The following is a 24,506-nucleotide window of genomic DNA, read 5'->3' on the forward strand; positions in this document are numbered from 1 at the left end:
CTCGGCCGCGTCGCGTTTTAGTCGCTGTAGCTACGCGCTAGGCAAGACAAGCAGTATGGCGGAAGAAGAGAGTGAATTTGAGTTAGAAGGTTTTAAAAAAGAATTGAAGAGTTTATTTGTCAGTAGTTCAAGTGAAGAATACGGACTTCAAAGCAAGTTATATTGTGTACGGTTCTGTAAGGTAAAGCAAAGTATTGGAATTACACCTGGGGGAGAGAGAGGAAAATACTTGTTTTCCCCAGTACAGACTCGTACTAGCTAACGGTAGCTAGCTAGCTAGAGCTCCTTTCTCTAATCTATGCTAAGGCTAACTAGCCAACCAACCTATTCCCCTCCCCCCTCAAACAGACCGATAACAACCCGTAAATGGCTAGCTAACAACCAATAAACCAACCTGTTTTTCCCCCTGTAATGTCACATATGTTATATCCTAATTCACCCTTTTCAGAATGCATGATAGTAGCTAACTCGCTAGCTACGGGGAAATTCATTGTCAAGTCGTTTTCGGGTAACTTGGCTAACAAGCAAGCTATCTTCAGTTCCCACTTTAGCTACTTAGTTTATCTGCTAGTTTACCAACAGTAGATTCGGGAACGTGTTTAAGACCTCTAGTGGAATTCAATGTCTGCCCTTTCATTTTTTGAAGTTGTTTTTACAGTTTGTCAGATTGAAGCGTTAACGTTGTGTCTACTTAGTCTGACAATGGCCTAGTTTGGTAATAATGTAGCTAGCTACAGTGTCTAGTTAGTCTGACTGGCCTAGTTTGGTAATAATGTAGCTAGCTACAGTGTCTAGTTAGTCTGACTATGGCCTAGTTTGGTAATAATGTAGCTAGCTACAGTGTCTAGTTAGTCTGACTATGGCCTAGTTTGGTAATAATGTAGCTAGCTACAGTGTCTAGTTAGTCTGACAATGGCCTAGTTTGGTAATAATGTAGCTAGCTACAGTGTCTAGTTAGTCTGACTATGGCCTAGTTTGGTAATAATGTAGCTAGCTACAGTGTCTAGTTAGTCTGACTATGGCCTAGTTTGGTAATAATGTAGCTTGCGAAGTATTGAGTTGCTACTGAATAAGTTGAGATGGTGATACAGTGAAAAGGGACAACAATTGTTTTTAATTGGGCCCATCCAACGTCTTGGTATGGTTTCCCTATCCACTGTCTTTATTTTTCCTCCCCCCCTATCCTACCTGTATCCCCCCCTATCCTACCTGTATCCCCCCCCTATCCTACCTGTATCCCCCCCCTATCCTACCTGTATCCCCCCCCTATCCTACCTGTATCCCCCCCCTATCCTACCTGTATCCCTCCTCCCCTATCCTACCTGTATCCCTCCTCCCCTTTCCTACCTGTATCCCTCTCCTTTCCTACCTGTATCCCTCTCCTTTCCTACCTGTATCCCTCCCCTTTCCTACCTGTATCCCTTTCCTACCTGTATCCCTCCTCCCCTATCCTCCCCTATCCTACCTGTATCCCTCCCCTTTCCTACCTGTATCCTTTCCCTCTCTCCTCCCTCTGCTCCCTTTCCCTGTAGTTGGTGGAGGTGTATTCAGGACGATGGCAGGTACCCTTGCCACAGCTGCGGGTGCTCCAGACTGCTCTATGTTCCTTTGTCCAAGCCTCGGCCTGCTTCCCGTCTGACTGTGAACATGTATGCTACACACTGAGTAGCCTTGCCCTGTAAGTATGAGTGTTGTTTACCTGCTCCTTGGGGTACATAGTGTCCTGTCACCCCCAGTCTATCTCCAGAATGAGTGTTGTTTAGCTGCTCCTTGGGGTACATAGACTGGGGGTGACAGGACACTATCTCCAGAATGAGTGTTGTTTACCTGCTCCTTGGGGTACATAGTGTCCTGTCACCCCCAGTCTATCTCCAGAATGAGTGTTGTTTAGCTGCTCCTTGGGGTACATAGTGTCCTGTCACCCCCAGTCTATCTCCAGTACGAGTGTTGTTTACCTGCTCCTTGGGGTACATAGACTGGGGGTGACAGGACAATATCTCCAGAATGAGTGTTGTTTACCTGCTCCTTGGGGTACATAGACTGGGGTGACAGGACAATATCTCCAGTACGAGTGTTGTTTACCTGCTCCTTGGGGTACATAGACTGGGGGTGACAGGACAATATCTCCAGTACGAGTGTTGTTTACCTGCTCCTTGGGGTACATAGACTGGGGGTGACAGGACAATATCTCCAGTACGAGTGTTGTTTAGCTGCTCCTTGGGGTACATAGACTGGGGGTGACAGGACAATATCTCCAGTACGAGTGTTGTTTACCTGCTCCTTGGAGTCCATAGACCTGTCACCCCCAGTCTCCATCTCCAGTATGACTGTTGTTTTCTAGGGTGACTCTGCCCCTTTCAGCCTTGTTATTCCGTCCCTGTTGTTACATTTATTAAAGGAGGTATGAGGCTTAAACAGTCCTCTCCCCCACACCCCTCCCCTTTCTCTCCCCCACACCCCTCCCCTTTCTCTCCCCCACACCCCTCCCCTTTCTCTCCCCCACACCCCTCCCCTTTCTCTCCCCCACACCCCTCCCCTTTCTCTCCCCCACACCCCTCCCCTTTCTCTCCCCCACACCCCTCCCCTTTCTCTCCCCCACACCCCTCCCCTTTCTCTCCCCCACACCCCTCCCCTTTCTCTCCCCCACACCCCTCCCCTTTCTCTACTCCCACACCCCTCCCCTTTCTCTCCCCCCCACCTCACCCCTTTCTCCCCCCCCACCTCACCCCTTTCTCTCCCCCCCACCTCACCCCTTTCTCTCCCCCACCTCACCCCTTTCTCTCCCCCACCTCACCCCTTTCTCTCCCCCACCTCACTCCTTTCTCTCCCCCACCTCACCCCTTTCTCTCCCCCACCTCACCCCTTTCTCCCCCCCTCCCCTTTCTCTCCCCCTCTCCCCCACCCCTTTCTCTCCCCCTCTCCCCCACCCCTTTCTCCCCCCCTCCCCTTTCTCCCCCCCTCTTCCCCCACCCCTTTCTCTCCCCCTCCCCTTTCTCTCCCCCACCTCACCCCTTTCTCCCCCCCCCCCTTTCTCTCCCCCACCTCACCCCTTCCCCCCCCCCCCTTCTCTCCCCCACCTCACCCCTTTCTCCCCCCCCCCCCTTTCTCTCCCCCACCTCACCCCTTTCTCCCCCCCCTCCCCTTTCTGTCTCCACAGGAGTGCTTTTGAGCTCTTGCTGTTTTTGAACAGAAATAAGATCCTGCAGGATCCCTTGAAAACAATCCTTGATTCGTTCCAGGTGAGTTGTCTTAACAACCCCTTGCTTCCTAGCCTGGTTCCATATCTGTTTGTGCTGTCTTGCCAGCTCCTATGGTTGTTGTCATGTCAACAAGACGACACAAAGAGGCTGTGTTGACTCAGCTGACCAATCAGATCATATCCGTTTGAATCAGCTGACCAATCAGATCATATCCATTTCTCACTGCTTTATGGAATGCAAGATGGCACGTAAGATCTTGGACCAGGCTAACCTCTTCCTCCTTTATTCAGGAATGTTTTTCCCAGCTGGAGAGACACCAGAACATCCACCTGCTGCAGGTGGGACAGATCATCAGAGAGAAGGGACCGTGGACCAACCCCATACTGCAGGCCATCCTGAAGGACTCACAACTGCCCCGGGATGAAGGTGAGAGTCTGGGAGAGAAAGGCAGGATGAGAGGGAAGGGCCATGGACCAACTTCTACATACTCATCCATGTACCATGTTGTTTAACTGACTAGAAATCTGTCCTGTAAATATCTGCTCTGGAGTCGTCTATCTATAATGACAGGAGTCCGTTAACTAGAGGTTCCTCTCTCTGTGGATTTAATATTTACTACTGTTACACTCCTTTCTCTTTCTTTCTTTCCCCCAAATATCGAGCACTATTTGGGATGCAACATTGACCCTTGACCTGTCTCTCCACAGTGGACCGGTTACTAGGCTCAGAGGTGCAACATTGACCCTTGACCTGTCTCTCTCCACAGTGGACCGGTTACTAGGCTCAAAGGTGCAACATTGACCCTTGACCTGTCTCTCTCCACAGTGGACCGGTACCTAGGCTCAGAGGTGCAACATTGACCCTTGACCTGTCTCTCTCCACAGTGGACCGGTACCTAGGCTCAGAGGTGCAACATTGACCCTTGACCTGTCTCTCTCCACAGTGGACCGGTACCTAGGCTCAGAGGTGCAACATTGACCCTTGACCTGTCTCTCTCCACAGTGGACCGGTACCTAGGCTCAGAGGTGCAACATTGACCCTTGACCTGTCTCTCTCCACAGTGGACCGGTACCTAGGCTCAGAGGTGCAACATTGACCCTTGACCTGTCTCTCTCCACAGTGGACCGGTACCTAGGCTCAGAGGTGCAACATTGACCCTTGACCCGTCTCTCTCCACAGTGGACCGGTACCTAGGCTCAGAGGTGCAACATTGACCCTTGACCCGTCTCTCTCCACAGTGGACCGGTACCTAGGCTCAGAGGTGCAACATTGACCCTTGACCCGTCTCTCTCCACAGTGGACCGGTACCTAGGCTCAGAGGTGCAACATTGACCCTTGACCCGTCTCTCTCCACAGTGGACCGGTACCTAGGCTCAGAGGTGCAACATTGACCCTTGACCCGTCTCTCTCCACAGTGGACCGGTACCTAGGCTCAGAGGTGCAACATTGACCCTTGACCCGTCTCTCTCCACAGTGGACCGGTACCTAGGCTCAGAGGTGCAACATTGACCCTTGACCCGTCTCTCTCCACAGTGGACCGGTACCTAGGCTCAGAGGTGCAACATTGACCCTTGACCCGTCTCTCTCCACAGTGGACCGGTACCTAGGCTCAGAGGTGCAACATTGACCCTTGACCCGTCTCTCTCCACAGTGGACCGGTACCTAGGCTCAGAGGTGCAACATTGACCCTTGACCCGTCTCTCTCCACAGTGGACCGGTACCTAGGCTCAGAGGTGCAACATTGACCCTTGACCTGTCTCTCTCCACAGTGGACCGGTACCTAGGCTCAGAGGTGCCAGTGTTCTTTGAACTGCGTGTTCGTTACCTGCTGTCCAGTGAGATGTTCACCGAGGCGGTGGTCTTGGCTAAGACCTGCTCTCAGCACCCCGTTGCCGGGCGACACCTGTTCTTCCGACAGGCCTACCTCACCTGCCTGTTGAAGGCATCGCTCCCTCGCCATATGCACGAAGAGGTGAGGTGAACAAACTTCGGTTATTAGGATTCCTGGGTTCTGGATAATAGCATCTGCTATATGACTTAAACATAACATGTTGGGAATGGGGGGGGCTAATGACTGCTCGGGATAATTACTGGGATGTAGAGATGAGAGGATGGACTGATATGCTAGATGGGATGTAGAGATGAGAGGATGGACTGATATGCTAGCTGGGATCCACAGTGGAGATGAGAGGATGGACTGATATGATAGCTGGGATCCACAGTGGAGATGAGAGGATGGACTGATATGATAGCTGGGATCCACAGTGGAGATGAGAGGATGGACTGATATGCTAGCTGGGATCCACAGTGGAGATGAGAGGATGGACTGATATGCTAGATGGGATGTAGAGATGAGAGGATGGACTGATATGCTAGCTGGGATGTACAGTAGAGATGAGAGGATGGACTGATATGCTAGCTGGGATGTACAGTAGAGATGAGAGGATGGACTGATATGCTAGCTGGGATGTACAGTAGAGATGAGAGGATGGACTGATATGCTAGATGGGATCCACAGTGGAGATGAAAGGATGGACTGATATGCTGGCTGGGATGTAGAGATGAGAGGATGGACTGATATGCTGGCTGGGATGTAGAGATGAGAGGATGGACTGATATGCTAGCTGGGATGTACAGTAGAGATGAGAGGATGGACTGATATGCTAGATGGGATCCACAGTGGAGATGAAAGGATGGACTGATATGCTAGATGGGATCCACAGTGGAGATGAGAGGATGGACTGATATGCTAGCTGGGATCCACAGTGGAGATGAGAGGATGGACTGATATGCTAGCTGGGATCCACAGTGGAGATGAGAGGATGGACTGATATGATAGCTGGGATCCACAGTGGAGATGAGAGGATGGACTGATATGATAGCTGGGATCCACAGTGGAGATGAGAGGATGGACTGATATGCTGGCTGGGATGTAGAGATGAGAGGATGGACTGATATGCTAGCTGGGATGTAGAGATGAGAGGATGGACTGATATGCTGGCTGGGATGTAGAGATGAGAGGATGGACTGATATGCTGGCTGGGATGTAGAGATGAGAGGATGGACTGATATGCTAGCTGGGATGTACAGTAGAGATGAGAGGATGGACTGATATGCTGGCTGGGATCTACAGTAGAGATGGGAGGATGGACTGATATGCTAGATGGGATGTAGAGATGAGAGGATGGACTGATATGCTAGCTGGGATGTACAGTAGAGATGAGAGGATGGACTGATATGCTAGATGGGATGTAGAGATGGGAGGATGGACTGATATGCTAGCTGGGATGTACAGTAGAGATGAGAGGATGGACTGATATGCTAGATGGGATGTAGAGATGGGAGGATGGACTGATATGCTAGATGGGATGTAGAGATGAGAGGATGGACTGATATGCTAGCTGGGATGTACAGTAGAGATGAGAGGATGGACTGATATGCTAGCTGGGATCTACAGTAGAGATGAGAGGATGGACTGATATGCTAGCTGGGATGTAGAGATGGGAGGATGGACTGATATGCTAGATGGGATGTAGAGATGAGAGGATGGACTGATATGCTAGATGGGATGTAGAGATGAGAGGATGGACTGATATGCTAGATGGGATGTAGAGATGAGAGGATGGACTGATATGCTAGATGGGATGTAGAGATGAGAGGATGGACTGATATGCTAGATGGGATGTAGAGATGAGAGGATGGACTGATATGCTAGATGGGATGTAGAGATGAGAGGATGGACTGATATGCTAGATGGGATGTAGAGATGAGAGGATGGACTGATATGCTAGATGGGATGTACAGTAGAGATGGGAGGATGGGATGTAGAGATGAGGATGGACTGATATGCTAGCTGGGATCTACAGTAGAGATGGGAGGATGGGATGTAGAGATGGGAGGATGGACTGATATGCTAGCTGGGATCTACAGTAGAGATGAGAGGATGGACTGATATGCTAGATGGGATGTAGAGATGAGAGGATGGACTGATATGCTAGCTGGGATCTACAGTAGAGATGAGAGGATGGACTGATATGCTAGCTGGGATCTACAGTAGAGATGAGAGGATGGACTGATATGCTAGATGGGATGTAGAGATGAGAGGATGGACTGATATGCTAGCTGGGATCTACAGTAGAGATGAGAGGATGGACTGATATGCTAGCTGGGATCTACAGTAGAGATGAGAGGATGGACTGATATGCTAGATGGGATGTAGAGATGAGAGGATGGACTGATATGCTAGCTGGGATCTACAGTAGAGATGAGAGGATGGACTGATATGCTAGCTGGGATCTACAGTAGAGATGAGGATGGACTGATATGCTAGCTGGGATGTAGAGATGAGAGGATGGACTGATATGCTGGCTGGGATGTAGAGATGAAAGGATGGACTGATATGCTGGCTGGGATGTAGAGATGAGAGGATGGACTGATATGCTGGCTGGGATGTACAGTAGAGATGGGAGGATGGACTGATATGCTAGATGGGATGTACAGTAGAGATGGGAGGATGGACTGATATGCTAGATGGGATCTACAGTAGAGATGAGAGGATGGACTGATATGCTAGCTGGGATCTACAGTAGAGATGAGAGGATGGACTGATATGCTAGATGGGATCTACAGTAGAGATGAGAGGATGGACTGATATGCTAGCTGGGATGTAGAGATGAGAGGATGGACTGATATGCTGGCTGGGATGTACAGTAGAGATGGGAGGATTGACTGATATGCTAGATGGGATCTACAGTAGAGATGAGAGGATGGACTGATATGCTAGCTGGGATCTACAGTAGAGATGAGAGGATGGACTGATATGCTAGATGGGATGTAGAGATGAGAGGATGGACTGATATGCTAGCTGGGATCTACAGTAGAGATGAGAGGATGGACTGATATGCTAGATGGGATGTAGAGATGAGAGGATGGACTGATATGCTAGCTGGGATCTACAGTAGAGATGAGAGGATGGACTGATATGCTAGCTGGGATCTACAGTAGAGATGAGAGGATGGACTGATATGCTAGCTGGGATGTAGAGATGAGAGGATGGACTGATATGCTAGCTGGGATGTAGAGATGAGAGGATGGACTGATATGCTAGCTGGGATGTAGAGATGAAAGGATGGACTGATATGCTGGCTGGGATGTAGAGATGAGAGGATGGACTGATATGCTGGCTGGGATGTACAGTAGAGATGGGAGGATGGACTGATATGCTAGATGGGATCTACAGTAGAGATGAGAGGATGGACTGATATGCTAGCTGGGATGTAGAGATGAGAGGATGGACTGATATGCTAGCTGGGATCTACAGTAGAGATGAGAGGATGGACTGATGCTAGATGGGATCTACAGTAGAGATGAGAGGATGGACTGATATGCTAGCTGGGATGTAGAGATGAGAGGATGGACTGATTTGCTGGCTGGGATGTACAGTAGAGATGGGAGGATGGACTGATATGCTAGATGGGATCTACAGTAGAGATGAGAGGATGGACTGATATGCTAGATGGGATGTAGAGATGAGAGGATGGACTGATATGCTAGCTGGGATCTACAGTAGAGATGAGAGGATGGACTGATTTGCTAGATGGGATGTAGAGATGAGAGGATGGACTGATATGCTAGCTGTGATCTACAGTAGAGATGAGAGGATGGACTGATATGCTAGCTGGGATCTACTGTAGAGATGAGAGGATGGACTGATATGCTAGCTGGGATCTACAGTAGAGATGAGAGGATGGACTGATATGCTAGCTGGGATCTACAGTAGAGATGAGAGGATGGACTGATATGCTGGCTGGGATGTAGAGATGAGTGGATGGACTGATAAGCTAGCTGGGATGTAGAGATGAGAGGATGGACTGATATGCTAGCTGGGATCTACAGTAGAGATGAGAGGATGGACTGATATGCTAGCTGGGATCTACAGTAGAGATGAGAGGATAAGGTTTTGACAAAGATGATGTGTTTTGTACAAGAGCACTAAGTCATTCCTAAATGTGTTTGTTGCAGTCCATATTTGGAGTTGCTTCCTTTCCCCCTTGTTTGGAAGGTTTAGTCGGTCACGTATGGGGGTGGGTGGGATTGCTGACTACAGGTAGAAGACAATAGTGATTTCTGCTAGCCTGCTAGAAGGAGATATTTGACCAGTACTCCCATTTTCCTTTTATCATCTGTTTACCTCTTAGTTTTGGGTGATGTCATTAGGAATCTAGCAGTGATGTCATTAGGAATCTAGTAGTGATGTCATTAGGAATCTAGTAGTGATGTCATTAGGAATCTAGCAGTGATGTCATTAGGAATCTAGCAGTGATGTCATTAGGAATCTAGTAGTGATGTCATTAGGAATCTAGCAGTGATGTCATTAGGAATCTAGTAGTGATGTCATTAGGAATCTAGCAGTGATGTCATTAGGAATCTAGCAGTGATGTCATTAGGAATCTAGTAGTGATGTCATTAGGAATCTAGTAGTGATGTCATTAGGAATCTAGCAGTGATGTCATTAGGAATCTAGTAGTGATGTCATTAGGAATCTAGCAGTGATGTCATTAGGAATCTAGCAGTGATGTCATTAGGAATCTAGCAGTGATGTAGTGGGGAGAATTTAGCTGATGTAGCGGGGAGAATTTAGCTGATGTAGCGGGGAGAATTTAGCTGATGTAGCGGGGAGAATTTAGCTGATGTAGCGGGGAGAATTTAGCTGATGTAGCGGGGAGAATTTAGCTGATGTAGCGGGGAGAATTTAGCTGATGTAGCGGGGAGAATTTAGCTGATGTAGCGGGGAGAATTTAGCTGATGTAGTGGGGAGAATTTAGCTGAAAGTAACGCTCCCCTAACGGTATAGCCCTGCGTTCGCCCTCCACTACATCACTGGGATCTACCGTATAAATGCTTGAATGATGTCACCATTTCTTCTTCTTCTCTCTCTCTACCTGTAGATGTCTGACATCGACGGTAAGGACGCTGTGGATATCGTGTGTAACACAGAGAGTGAGGAGAGCGACGAGACGCTCCTGGCCCTCTGCACAGCCTTCCTCTCTCAGCAGCTACACCGGGGAGACCTGTACTGCATGTGGTGAGCCTCGTCACTGTCTATACACATCATACTGGTCTGTGTTCTACATCGGGGGGGACGTGTGTATGGTACCGGTCTGTGTTCTACATCAGGGGACGTGCGTATGGTACCGGTCTGTGTTCTACATCAGGGGACGTGCGTATGGTACCGGTCTGTGTTCTACATCAGGGGACGTGTGTATCGTACCGGTCTGTGTTCTACAGGGGGGGACGTGTGTATCGTACCGGTCTGTGTTCTACAGGGGGGGACGTGTGTATGGTACCGGTCTGTGTTCTACATCAGGGGACGTGCGTATGGTACCGGTCTGTGTTCTACATCGGGGGACGTGCGTATGGTACCGGTCTGTGTTCTACATCGGGGGACGTGCGTATGGTACCGGTCTGTGTTCTACAGGGGGGGGGCGTGCGTATCGACCGGTCTGTGTTCTACAGGGGGGGACGTATGTATCGTACCGGTCTGTGTTCTACAGGGGGGACGTGTGTATCGTACCGGTCTGTGTTCTACAGGGGGGACGTGTGGCCACTGCGTCATCTGTGTTCTACATCAGGGGGGACGAGTGGCCACTGCGTCATCTGTGTTCTACATCAGGGGGGGACGTGTGGCCACTGCGTCGTCTGCTTTACAGTTTGGCCCGGGGGTAGAACGTCCATTGTAAATAAGAATTTGTTCTTAACTGACTTGCCTTGTTAAAATAAAGGTTAAATAAATAAATAGTGCAAAATATTTATCCTGCTTGTTCTTTGGCGTTTGGGGTTTTCTGGGCCTGGTTACCGTTCAGCACCTGGTGATAACTGTTATCACCAGGTGCTATAGACAACATTTGATTGATCTTGGACCACTTCCTACTCCCCCTGTTGGGATCTGATTTACAAACCCAGGTTTTTAATTGAGTCAGCTAATGAATAAACTGACTTAAAAAAACAAATCCCAGTAATAATTAACGTTTTTATTAATGAAGTGGATTTTTAAAATAATTTTGTTATTGAATCTCTTCCTCTTCCAGGGATTTGGTGTTCATATGGAGTCGACTCCGCCTGCGGGTCAACCCTTCCAAACAGGCCTTCCTGGAAGAGAGTCATCGGTTGCTGCTGTCTGCCACCAACATCAGATCCATATTCTCTTTCATTAGAGTGATCCTTGCAGAGGTGAGCCAGGAACTCCTGTGATGGTTGATTTTAGTGCTGAAATTCCAGCTGCCATTTTTGTTTGTTCAGATGTAATGGAGTTGTTGTGGTAGAGGATGATGTGAAAAGCTTCATTTTGAATTGGGTTGTACCTCTGCTCAGGTGGCTTGGCTTAGGTCAGCGTTCTTCAGATGCTTGTTGAGGATTACTGTGCCGACTAGAGAGAAGAATAGAAGCCATGGCTTCATTTCTTATTTTCAATGACGGCCTAGGAACAGTGGGTTAACTGCCTGTTCAGGGGCAGAACGACAGATTTGTACCTTGTCAGTTCAGGGATTTGAACTTGCAACCTTCCGGTTAGTCCAACGCCCTAACCACTAGGCTACGCTGCCGCCCCAAAATGATTGGCACCCTTGCTGGAGTTTTCTAAACGGCACTTGGATTGCAACCTGGTGCTTTGGGTCAGATCAAATCAAATCAAATTTTATCACCTGTAAATAGAGCTCTTTGTCCACGCAGACCAGTGGTGTGTTTGGTGTCCAAATCAGGATGTATGAGCAGAGAATAACCCCATTACCTACTGTGGAATATGGTGCTGGATCTTAAATCAGGATGTATGAGCAGAGAATAACCCCATTACCTACTGTGGAATATGGTGCTGGATCTTAAATCAGGATGTATGAGCAGAGAATAACCCCATTACCTACTGTGGAATATGGTGCTGGATCTTAAATCAGGATGTATGAGCAGAGAATAACCCCATGACCTACTGTGGAATATGGTGCTGGATCTTTGATGTCATGGGGCTGTTCTGCTTCCGCTGGTCCCGGGGCTCCGGATGCTTCCGCTGGTCCCGGGGCTCCGGATGCTTCCGCTGGTCCCGGGGCTCCGGATGCTTCCGCTGGTCCCGGGGCTCCGGATGCTTCCGCTGGTCCCGGGGCTCCGGATGCTTCCGCTGGTCCCGGGGCTCCGGATGCTTCCGCTGGTCCCGGGGCTCCGGATGCTTCCGCTGGTCCTGGACCTGACTGTGTGCCAAAAAATATATATATAAATATATGTTTTTGTACAGCAGGGTAATTCACTGACCCCCTTCTGTTCTATTTCTGTTCTGCTCTCCCAGCTGGGAAAGGATGGTCTCCAGTTCTGTGTGGAGCTCTGCACCCACGCCCTCCAGACGAACCCCTGCGACGCCGCCACCATGTCCCTCATCTACAAGACGGTAGCCTACCTCCTCCCCAACGACCTGGAGGTCTGCCGGGCCTGCGCCCTCCTCGTCTTCTTCCTGGAACGCACCGTGGAGGCCTACAAAACGGTGTTCCTCCTCTACACGCACCCCGACCAGGAGTACCACGTCGAAGCCGGTCCCATCGGGAACCACATCCGCTTTGAGATCCTCCAGACCTTGAAGAGAGGTCTCTACTTCGATCCAGAGTTCTGGAACCTTTTGAATCTCCGGACCAACTGCCTGAAGCTGATGAGCGAGAAGAAGGCGGCGTTGGCACGGATGATGATGGAGGATGATGGGTGGGTGTCCAACTACTGCAGCACCGCCACCAAAGAGCCCTGTTGCAGCTGGAGCGCTGACCTGTCGGAGCGTGTGCAGCCTAAACATGTAGAGACTAAACCAGCACAGAAACACGTTCAGATTAAACCCTTTCACCAGGTAACAGCGCCCAAAAGGCGGTTCCAAAAAGAAGAGAAGAATCACGTCTCGACGGCGCCGGTGGCAGCCAAACGTGTCAAAGCTCAAAGGTTGGAAAGAACCTCTGTTGTCGAGTCGCAGCAGCTGCCTGTTAATCATGTGACGCCGGCGATGGCGAAAGCTAAGACTGAGAAGCTGGCTGAACCCCCTGTTGTCGAGGAACAACCTGTAATAAAAAGAAGAGGGAGGAAGCCTGGGCCGAAGCCGGGACCGCGGTCATCTGTCAAAACAACAGAGCCCTCAGCCGAGACCACCTCTGTCAGACGGTCCTTCAGACAACTGGACATGGCGCAGGAGAACCTGGCCAGGCAAGTCGGTCACAGACCACATAGGCACATGACCAGACTCTCTGAGAAGAAACCTCCCAAACGGAGGGGTAGGAAACCCCGGTGGCTCCTGGAGGGTACGTTCCAGGCTGAGAACAGTGCTCCCCGGAAGGGTCGCCGCCCGGGGAGGAAACCTCCACAGCAGAAGACCCAGCAGACACCAGTGGACAAGACCAATAAGACCTCTCGGTCTGGTGCCGCTGTCAAGGAAAGCACAACCAAACAAAAGAATGCCGTGACCTCACAAAATAAAATGGCGGCCGCTCGTCTAACAGCTCCGAGGGAACAGGAAGTTAATCGTCAGAAGGAGTTTCCTGCTACTAACCACCTACCAGCAGTATCTCCTGCTCATGACTCCAAGCTGGAGGTCTCCCTACCTGACAACGAAGTATTTGGGTTCTTCCATGAGGATTATCTCAGTAGGCAAGGACTGGTGACTCTAAACTGTGATAAATCTAAGGCACCAATCCAGGCACAGTATCGGGTGAAGGATCGACTCGGAGAGGTGTTTCTCCTTTCCGCTCAGGACGCCAGTCTCTTCATACAGCAGTTGCACAACTACGCCCAGACGCCTAAGGCGGAAGGTGTCACGTTGAATGCTGAAACCTGTTTGTTGAAAGCGACAGATGTCCGTCCCTCCCTAAACCAAAGTTGTCTGCCGGTGCCATGTGACGCTTCGAGGGTATTTTACCAGACGTCTGCAGTGGAAATGGAAGTTGAGGTCACCTCACAAACTGTGACTGCGACTGACATGACTTTCACACCACAAGGTGGCGCTATCGAACACATCGAAAGTCCCAAGAATGAGGACGGATTCTCTACCGATGCTCAGCAAACATGTATTCCATCTGTTCTCTCAGTGAATGTAATTGTTCCTAATAACACAAGAAGAAGAACAAATACATATGTAACTAATGTTCCAAGAGAACCAACGGAAGTTACGAATGTTCCAAAAAAGCGAACTGCTTCTGAAGTCGGGGAGATTCTAGAATCGTCCAGGAAGTCCGAAGTTACCGACATTCTGAAAGAGGCTATGGATATAGCAAACATTGGTGTGGATGAAGCAATGGTGGGGGACGGTGACACTGGCAGCGTCCCTGGAAAGGAAACTCGGGAGCTTGTTGTTCTTACTCCTTTCTGCTGGCTGGCAAATACCTCAATGGATGCGTTTGCTAGAGAGTTTGAAAAGTTTGCCAAGGGTCCGGATTCCGATGTTGTCGCAAAGCAGCAGTCGGTGACACCACAGACCACAGATGGTGTCTCGCGCAAAACGTTGGAGACGACATCGTCAACGGTGACACCACAGATGGTGGACACAGATGGTGTCCTCTCCAAGGTTTTGTGCGAGACACTGTCAACGTCTCCAAAAGTCATCCCTACGGCCGTCACAGACCCAGTGGTCCTTGAGGACACTTCTAAAATAACCAAAGTCACCCCACAGAACACTACAGACATCCAGGAAAACATGGACACTCGACACACCCAACAGGACATTAAAGGTACCTCACAAAACACGGAGCCGGAGGATATCCCAACGGCCGCTGAGAGCTTCCCACGGCTCACTGATGAGACCCGGCAGCTTGAGCACCCTCTGAAAGGCACTGTGGGTACTCCAGAGTTCCCTGTGGACTCGACACAGGACAATGACACCCCTCAGTTCACTGAAGACCCCCCACAGAATACACAGGACATAAGACAACTCACAGAGGACACCCTGAAAGTCACTTTCACTGAGGTCACCCCACAGGCTACTGAGGACCGCACAAAAGCCACTGTGGATACTCCAGAGGCTGTGGACACACTACCACAGAACATAGAGGAGGACAGCCGGAAAGTTACTGTCGACAGCCAGGAAGTTACTGTCGACAGCCAGGAAGTTACTGTCGACAGCCAGGAAGTTACTGTCGACAGCCGGAAAGTTACTGTCGACAGCCGGAAAGTTACTGTCGACAGCCGGAAAGTTACTGTCGACAGCCGGAAAGTTACTGTCGACAGCCGGAAAGTTACTGTCGACAGCCGGAAAGTTACTGTCGACAGCCGGAAAGTTACTGTCGACAGCCGGGAAGTTACTGTCGACAGCCAGGAAGTTACTGTCGACACTGTAGACAGCCAGGAAGTCACTGTAGATACCTCTGAGCACATTGAGGACGCCCTACAAATACTAAACACTGCAGACACCCTACAGCTCACAGTGGATGCCCCAATGGTCTCTGAAGAGCTTACCAAGGACACATGTGGTGCCACACAGAACAATGGGGACACGCCACAGCTCCATGAGGACACACCGGTCACTGAGGACACCCTAAGAGTCCCTGAAGAGACGTCACAGGAACCCAAAGACACCTCAAAAGTCAGCAGAGATACCCCGATGGTCTCTGAGGACACCCTTAAAGTACATGTGGATACTCAAAAGGTCCCAGAGGACACCCCACAGAACATACAAGTCAATGAAGACACCTCAATGGTTACTGAAGACACCCCACAGAACATACAAGTCAATGAAGACACCTCAATGGTTACTGAAGACACCCCACAGGACACACAGTACAATTCACTGGTCAACCCGAAAGTCACTGAAAGTGCTCACACTCCAAAGGTCACCCCAAGAGTCCGTGAAGACACGTCACAGGACTCCGAAGACCCCTCAAAAGTCACTGAAAACTCTCCACAGAAAACACAGGACACCCCAACTGTCTCTGGGGATATCAGACAAACTCCTGGAGATGGCACCCTACAGGAAAATGAGAACAGCCCACTGGCATATCGCTGTAGTCTCTGCAACAAAGTTTTCAAAGGCAAACGTGTTATAGCCCACGCCATGTACCACTTCCGCAGGGACCAATGTATGTTCTGCAGGATGCTGTTCAAAAACGACCTGCTCGCTATGATGCATCTGTCCCAGCACATCGACAAGTTGAAAAAAGGAAACCTACCGCCTGATATTGAGGAGGTCCGTGAGAACTGTAAAGCTGGGATGTCAGACACGCCTGGACGCTCAACGCAGAGGGGGAGACGGGGACGCAAGAGGATCCCTGTGAACTCCACAGAGTCAACACCTCCGGATTACAGGAAGCTACGGTCCACCAATAGGATCTCCTCTGTAAACTCCTCGGAGTCAACTCCACCGGATCGCAGGAAGCTACGGTCTAACCCTAATCTACTGTCGACCAATAGGCTCTCAACTGACTCTCAACCTTCACCAGATACTAAACTCGCAACAGAAGAGTCTGAAGGCAAGCAGTCGACACAGAGGGTCAATGGGCAGAGGGGCAGAAGACGAGTTAAGGTTGAAGGAACTGAGGGTGATGGTGATACTCAGGCAGAGGAACAAGAAAAGATCAGTAGGAGGCAAGAGGAGGAGCACTCGGCTCTGGAACAGAGGGAAGAACCCGTGGAGATCTCGACTTCTCTGGCGAAGACATCGACAGGTGAAAAAGGGGGAACCTGCTCCTCTCCTCTGACAAAGTTTTTGGAAGAAGAGGAGAATCCCTGTTCCTCGGCAAAGACCATGGAGGACAACACAGAATCTCAGGCTGTATCGGTAACACAGGACAGGCTTTCAGTTTCACCTCTAGAGACTTCAGTTCAGGGTAAGGAGACTCCCGGCATCTGCCCTGTGGAGGGATGCACAGAGATATTCACTGGAAAACGGCGTTCTCTCCTCGGACATATTCTGGACGATCACCGCGGCGACGCCAAACCCTTAGAAACGACGTTCCTTCACGGGAATGGCAAATGCAATATTTGCAAGAAACCCGTTTTGACTTTGCAGCATTACCAGCACCACATTTTATGGCACAAAGGAATTCCCAGGCATCCCTGTCTACATGATGGATGTAAAGCCCGGTTCAGTGCAGCGACAGAAATGAGGAACCACGCGAAGACCCATCAGCCTCTCCTGGCAGTGTGCTGCTTCCCAGGTTGTCGGGAGCGCTTGGCTTGTCTTCCGGAGCTGAACCGCCACGAACAAGAACACTATCGTCTTCCAAAGGAAGGGAAGGATGAATCGGTTTCCTCTACCCGTGTCACCAATACCACCTCTGTTAACGTGATTAAACCGTGTAAGACGAGGAGGAATAAGCTTCAGAAGATGCAGGGTGTTAAGAGACGATGGCCTCTTAGAGAAAAGGAGGGATCGGCAACTGACCTCACTACTACTGTAAAGGTAACCAGGAAGTATGACTTGACCAAGACGTTAAAGAAAACACAGGTGGCAAAGCAACGGCATGTTCATAGAGACAAGGATCCTCGTACTACTGACCCCTCTCCCGTCTCTCTAAAGGTAACAAATACGTTGAGGAAATTGCAGGTTAAGAGGAAACCGTGTGTCGGTAAGAAAATGGACGCTCCAAACACTCCCGTCACCACGTCCAATGAAAAAGCTGAGCGAGCGAGCAAGAAGTTAAAGATGATTCATAAGGTAAAGAAAGCGTGGTCTCTAAAGAGACAGAACGTTAGCGAAGACAATTATACCCCAACTGGTCCAACCACCTCCACCACGATTACCGCCACTGAAAAAGCTACCAAAAAGCTAAAAATCATAAACAAGTTGAAGAAAATGCGAGTTATTAAGAAACCGAACGTTAGCGAAGAAAAAGATACCCAACTGGATCCAGCCACTGACACAAACGTGACAGAAAAGTTACAGAAAACGCAACTTGTAAAGAAACAAAGAGTTATCAAGGAGCCTGTTGGCAAAGAACCCAGGAAGACCTCCAAAAAACCTGTGACGTCAAAGACCTCTGGTCCAGAGAAACATGTTAATGAAGTCACAGAAGTGGTAGGAAGTAAATCAAAGGAAGAAGGTGATAAACCATTGGTGGAACCATCAGACTCAACAGCTAGCAGTGTCTGTGACCAGAAGATGTTTAACGGACACTTAAAGGACCTCACTAAAGAATCGCCAAAATACCAGAGAAGTCTTAAAACAAGTACAGTTTCCAAATCCAAGAAATGTGACCCACGAAACCATAAACCTGCTACTCCCAAACCCCCTACAAATACTCCCAAACCCCCTACAAATACCCCCAAACCCCCTACAAATACCCCCAAACCCCCTACAAATACCCCCAAAACCCCCATCAAGGAGGAAGCGAAAAACTCAACTTTCTTTGGGAAGATTAACAACAGGCCATACATCCGACCTCCACCCACGGCCTACCTAGACGAGAGGTACACCACCATGCCAAAACGCAGGAAAGAGATGTCCTGGACCCCTCGCTTCTCTCCGACGCGCCCGGACCTCGTGGTGGAGGCGTCGGGGACCACGGCGACACCGTCCGTCCGTAGGCAGCGCTGTGCCAAGTGTTTCTTGTCCTTCGACAGTGGAGAAGAGTTGCAGACGCACGTCTCGCTGAAGAAGTGCGCAACCCTTTTCGGCTTCGACTCAGACGAGGACAGTAAGTATAAGATTGTGACTTGTTGTTAACATATTTGTCTACTTCAGGGATTTGATTTCTCGTTGATTGATTGAATAAAAAAATTAAAATAAAGATAGTTAATACAAGGTAATTTAGGAACTGTTTCCGGATGCAGATTTAAGCCTAGAAGTCGTGGATTTAAAAACAATCTCAACGGGGAATCCATCAGAAAGTATTCTTAGTCCCAGACTACCCTTACTTAATATGTGTCTGGTAAACCTCCTCAAAGTGTAGTTGTTTATGTGTCTGGTAAACCTCCTGTAGTAGATTATATGTCTGGTAAACCTCCTGTAGTAGATTGTGTCTGGTAAACCTCCTGTAGTAGATTGTGTCTGGTAAACCTCCTGTAGTAGATTATGTGTCTGGTAAACCTCCTGTAGTAGATTGTGTGTCTGGTAAACCTCCTGTAGTAGATTATGTATCTGGTAAACCTTCTTGTAGTAGATTATGTATCTGGTAAACCTTCTTGTAGTAGATTATGTGCCTGGTAAACCTCCTGTAGTAGATTATGTGCCTGGTAAACCACCTGTAGTAGATTATATGCCTGGTAAACCTCCTGTAGTAGATTATAGAAATTATTTTGTGATTTTTATGCTGAAACCTCCAGATGTTGTATGCTGATTTATGGTTTGTGATTTACTATTGTTTCAGATAGCTCGTGAAAGCCGATCGACAAGAGGACATGTTTGGATGTGCTGCTAGGGAAGGGGGGGGGGGGGGGCTGTTGAACCCCCCTCCGAAACCTGCTAGGAGTGTTGAACCCCTTTCGACCCTGCTACCTTACTGAGGGACGACCAAGGTTTTACATGACTCTATAACATGACTTGCTGGCTAGTCTGGGACAGCCATGCCAGGCCTCCCCTTGTGACTGAGGCTGGCAATCAGAGGCGGCTACAACAGGAGACACCTCTCCACCCTGCTACCCGTTTTATTGAAGAGGATTCTGGGATGTGACTGAGGCTGGCAATCTGAGGCGGCTACAACAGGAGACACCTCTCCACCCTGCTACCCGTTTTATTGAAGAGGATTCTGGGATGTGGCTGAAGTTGGCAATCTGAGGCGGCTCCAACAGGAGACACCTCTCCACCCTGCTACCCGTTTTATTGAAGAGGATTCTGGGATGTGACTGAGGCTGGCAATCAGAGGCGGCTACAACAGGAGACACCTCTCCATCCTGCTACCCGTTTTATTGAAGAGGATTCTGGGATGTGGCTGGCCCGGTTGGCTTACAGCAGAAGACTGAGAACAGTGAAAGGGTTGTGACCATTCTTCCATGTTCTGTCTCCCATGGTCATAGGAGTGACCTACGACCTTTGAACCCTGACCTCAAATCCAAAGTTCAAGGGGTCTTTTGGGCTGACCGATTTTTTTTCTCGATTTGTCGACCAGGAAGCGTCTCTAAACTAGAGCCTGAAGGACTTATGAGGCGGACACTATGAGACCTGGCCGGATAGTTAATATATTCTTTGTTTTTAATTTGTTTTTGACCTTATTTACTTTGGACTGAAGAAGTGCCTGGAATCCAACCTGCTACTTCCTGCTTCTCTTCTATTGGTCAATGGTCCAGGGGGTTTTTCCTCCCAATTGGCATCTTATTCCCTCTATAGTGCACTACCCTATATGAGCCCTGGTCAAAAGCAGTGTACTATTAAAAGGGAATAATTTGGGCCACGGAGACTTATTGCCGGGGGCCAAGGAATGACTCTTGAAGATGTGAGAACTGATGTTATGCAGGGATGTTAACTATACAAAATGTTCAAATATTTAACACACACTAACAAATTTTATTTTATATCGCTCATCTTTTTGCTATTGCACTTGTCACTTAAACCCAAAACCCTCCCTAGTGAGTTTAACCAGTCAAACTGCCAAGAGGAAAGGGGCTCCAAAACCTCTTCTTTGGATTATATATCTACGACCCACAATGCAACAACGTGTATATTTAGATATCGTGTTGTTAGACAACCGGTAACTGTCCAAATAAAGGAAACCCTTGAGTAAAATGAGGGGATACAGAAGTTAGTATATATGTGTGGGGTGCCATTTTCTTGGTATGGTCCAGGTCTACTTGTAGAATCTATGTCAAGGTGCATTGAAGCTGTTCTGGCAGCTCGTGGTGACACCTATTTAAGAAATTGATGTAGGTGTTTCCTTTATTTTGGCAATTACATGTATTTGATCAAATTTTAACCAGTTATTATGATTTATTTTTTTATTTTTTTTACTATGGATCCTCTGTGACTAAATTCTGTTCATTGAGAGCATGTTCCTGTGATTGGATACTTTTTTTTATAACTCAATAGTACTTTATATATTTTTTGCGCCCAGTTACCCAATCAAGGCAGGGCCCCGCCCAGTTACCCAATCAAGGCAGGGCCCCGCCCAGTTACCCAATCAAGGCAGGGCCCCGCCCAGTTACCCATGTGGGATGCCCCTGCCGCCTCCTTCTGTCCCCTGTCCGATAATTTGCAGAACGGCAGCAGGCTGTCTAAAACTCATTGACAGCGGGCTCCTGAATCCTCCTGTGGTTGGCGGTTGCAGTAAATAAATATCTCTATCTAATATATATTGTATATAAGTGTATTGCCCCCCCCCCCCCCCCACAGGCCTGGGCCCAGGGGCTTCAGCCCCGGTAAGCCCCTGCATTAATCCGGCCCTGTATGTGTAGGGAACAGGTTGCCATTTGAGGACTAAACAACAACCTGTTTGAACATATTAGCCATCAGGACTAAACAACAACAACCTGTTTGAACATATTAGCCATCAGGACTAAACAACAACAACCTGTTTGACCATATTAGCCATCAGGACTAAACAACAACAACAATAACCTGTTTGACCATATTAGCCATCAGGACTAAACAACAACATCAACAACCTGTTTGACCATATTAGCCATCAGGACTAAACAACAACATCAACAACCTGTTTGACCATATTAGCCATCAGGACTAAACAACAACATCAACAACCTGTTTGACCATATTAGCCATCAGGACTAAACAACAACATCAACAACCTGTTTGACCATATTAGCCATCAGGACTAAACAACAACATCAACAACCTGTTTGACCATATTAGCCATCAGGACTAAACAACAACATCAACAACCTGTTTGACCATATTAGCCATTAGGACTAAACAACAACATCAACAACCTGTTTGACCATATTAGCCATCAGGACTAAACAACAACATCAACAACCTGTTTGACCATATTAGCCATCAGGACTAAACAACAACATCAATAACCTGTTTGACCATATTAGCCATCAGGACTAAACAACAACATCAACAACCTGTTTGACCATATTAGCCATCAGGACTAAACAACAACATCAATAACCTGTTTGACCATATTAGCCATCAGGACTAAACAACAACATCAACAACCTGTTTGACCATATTAGCCATCAGGACTAAACAACAACATCAATAACCTGTTTGACCATATTAGCCATCAGGACTAAACAACAACAATGTATGTGACTTTAATCCATATTATAGTTTAATGCACATTTTAAGTTTCATTCTTTGTATATCTGTCTGGGATGAGTTGACGCGATGTCAGTCGGTCTCAACACAACCAGAACTACGCTGTCAGCTGTTGTTCAATGTACGTCCCTGTCCCAAACGGTTCCTTGTGTACTACTTGGGACCAGGGGCCCCATTTGGGTTAACTATAAGGAATAGACCAGGGGCCCCATTTGGGTTAACTATAAGGAATAGGCCATGGGCCCCATTTGGGTTAACTATAGGGAATAGGCCAGGGGCCCCATTTGGGTTAACTATAAGGAATAGGCCAGGGGCCCCATTTGGGTTAACTATAAGGAATAGGCCAGGGGCCCCATTTGGGTTAACTATAAGGAATAGACCAGGGGCCCCATTTGGCTTAACTATAAGGAATAGACCAGGGGCCCATTTGGGTTAACTATAAGGAATAGACCAGGGGCCCATTTGGGTTAACTATAAGGAATAGGCCAGGGGCCCCATTTGGGTTAACTATAAGGAATAGGCCAGGGGCCCCATTTGGGTTAACTATAAGGAATAGGCCAGGGGCCCCATTTGGGTTAACTATAAGGAATAGGCCAGGGTGCTACTTGGGACTCATATTTTATAAAAAGAGGTTAGGAATTTGTTACGTGTATTAATCTGACCCATCTGTCCCCAACCAACAACGCTGCATTCAGAAACCAGTGTATTGATATTGTCTATTGCTCAACACATGGACGAGACTAAACGCTTCTATGAGCTTCTGACATCACTTCCTTTTTTTTTCTTCTTTTAAAAAAAAAGAGAAATAACTATTGTGATGTCAGAAGCTCATAGAAGCGTTTACATTTTTTTTATTTTTTTATCTATTGTGATGTCATTGAGGCGGCAGCCCACCGGGCGGTGACTGACTGTTCTACTGAACCCAACAGAACAGTGGCAGCAGGTGTAATGTATTATTCACATGGGGTTTTTCTATTTGGCTCCTGTAAATATGTGACGAGTTCGAATGGCTTATTATTTACTGGGTGTTTTGAAACGGGTTTATATATCATCAAGTTCTTGGTGTAAAATAATAAAAAAACACATGTTATTAAACTGGTATAAGTCGACCGAGTCTTTTATTTATCAAGAGTTACCAGTACATGCATAAGGTGGGGAATGTCAAGGTGTGATGACTGTGGGGTGGGCCCTCTTTTTCTCAATTCATCTTTCATTCATTCCTTGTATCTTCCTCTCCTTGCCTCCCTTCTCAAAAGGCATTGGCTGTGTTTGAGTGGATCGATACCGTAATGTATCGTGGGTAAATTGACTGCTAGTTATTTATGATGCCATGGGGTTTTATGTACATCGGGAACTTAGCTTAGTTTGACATTTCAGGTGACTGCTAACACACGGACTTGTTTTAACATGCTTATCCCATGGTTCATTTATTTCATTTTGAATTTTTAGGACCCCCTTTTTTTATGTGGATATAAAAACAAAAAATAGATAAAATAGTGAATTTGGTCTTTACTATTTTATGTGGATATAAAAACAAAAAATAGATAAAATAGTGAATTTGGTCTTTACTACTATAGCCCACAGAAACCGATTGAATAACACAAATCACAGAAAAGACAGTCCAATAAATAATAAGGAATAATGTTTAAGGTTTTGAAGTGTCTGTTGTATCTCGGAGATCTAAGAAAGCTCAGGTTATATTAAGTTGTTGGGACACATTTAACCCCTTGTTATTTTTGTTGACACATAACTGCCTCCATACTTCCATTCATTTGTATGGGTTTACCTTCATGATGCCATCATGAGTCATCTTTCCATAGAGTGGTCTGAACGCTACTAGTTTTGTAGGCCAAACCGTGCAGACGCTACAAACATGTTTGTGATATCTCATGGTCTAACCGCTGTAGCTCGGGCCACCTTCCACCACAGATGTGGAAGACACATACAGGCAGATTGAGATGCAGCCCATGCAAAAACATTTCTCTAACTGATGCTATTTAGATTGACACGAGGGGTGCGTCAATAGATTTAAGGATTTCTGTTAAAGCCAGAACACTTGTCATATTTATTAGACCCGTGTAGTTCCACGCTTTGTCCACAGAAGGTGCTGTTGCAGACTTTTACAGTAAAGATTGTCACTAGTTACCACAGCC

The 24,506-nt window shown here is 47.9% G+C and overlaps 1 protein-coding gene across 1 annotated transcript; it reads left to right on the forward strand.

The window, feature by feature from the left end:
• Positions 1 to 23,454, forward strand: LOC109876964 (uncharacterized). Its single transcript, XM_031815901.1, has 9 exons — positions 1 to 181; positions 1,533 to 1,678; positions 3,158 to 3,239; positions 3,491 to 3,626; positions 4,970 to 5,172; positions 10,148 to 10,284; positions 11,288 to 11,429; positions 12,529 to 18,835; positions 19,508 to 23,454. The coding sequence occupies exons 1-9, from the start codon at positions 56 to 58 to the stop codon at positions 19,516 to 19,518; spliced, it is 7,290 nt and encodes a 2,429-aa protein (XP_031671761.1). The 5' UTR covers positions 1 to 55; the 3' UTR covers positions 19,519 to 23,454.
• The last annotated feature ends 1,052 nt before the right edge of the window (positions 23,455 to 24,506 follow it).

This window comes from Oncorhynchus kisutch, unplaced genomic scaffold, assembly GCF_002021735.2.
Source record: "Oncorhynchus kisutch isolate 150728-3 unplaced genomic scaffold, Okis_V2 scaffold697, whole genome shotgun sequence".
Taxonomy (NCBI): domain Eukaryota; kingdom Metazoa; phylum Chordata; class Actinopteri; order Salmoniformes; family Salmonidae; genus Oncorhynchus; species Oncorhynchus kisutch.

Excerpts from the sequence above, each read along its gene's own strand:
- LOC109876964 (XM_031815901.1), top strand. The coding sequence starts at position 56 with ATGGCGGAAGAAGAGAGTGAATTTGAGTTAGAAGGTTTTAAAAAAGAA. Across the intron at positions 3,627-4,969 it reads ACAACTGCCCCGGGATGAAG|TGGACCGGTACCTAGGCTCA; the intron begins GTGAGAGTCTGG and ends CTCTCTCCACAG. Across the intron at positions 5,173-10,147 it reads CTCGCCATATGCACGAAGAG|ATGTCTGACATCGACGGTAA; the intron begins GTGAGGTGAACA and ends CTCTACCTGTAG.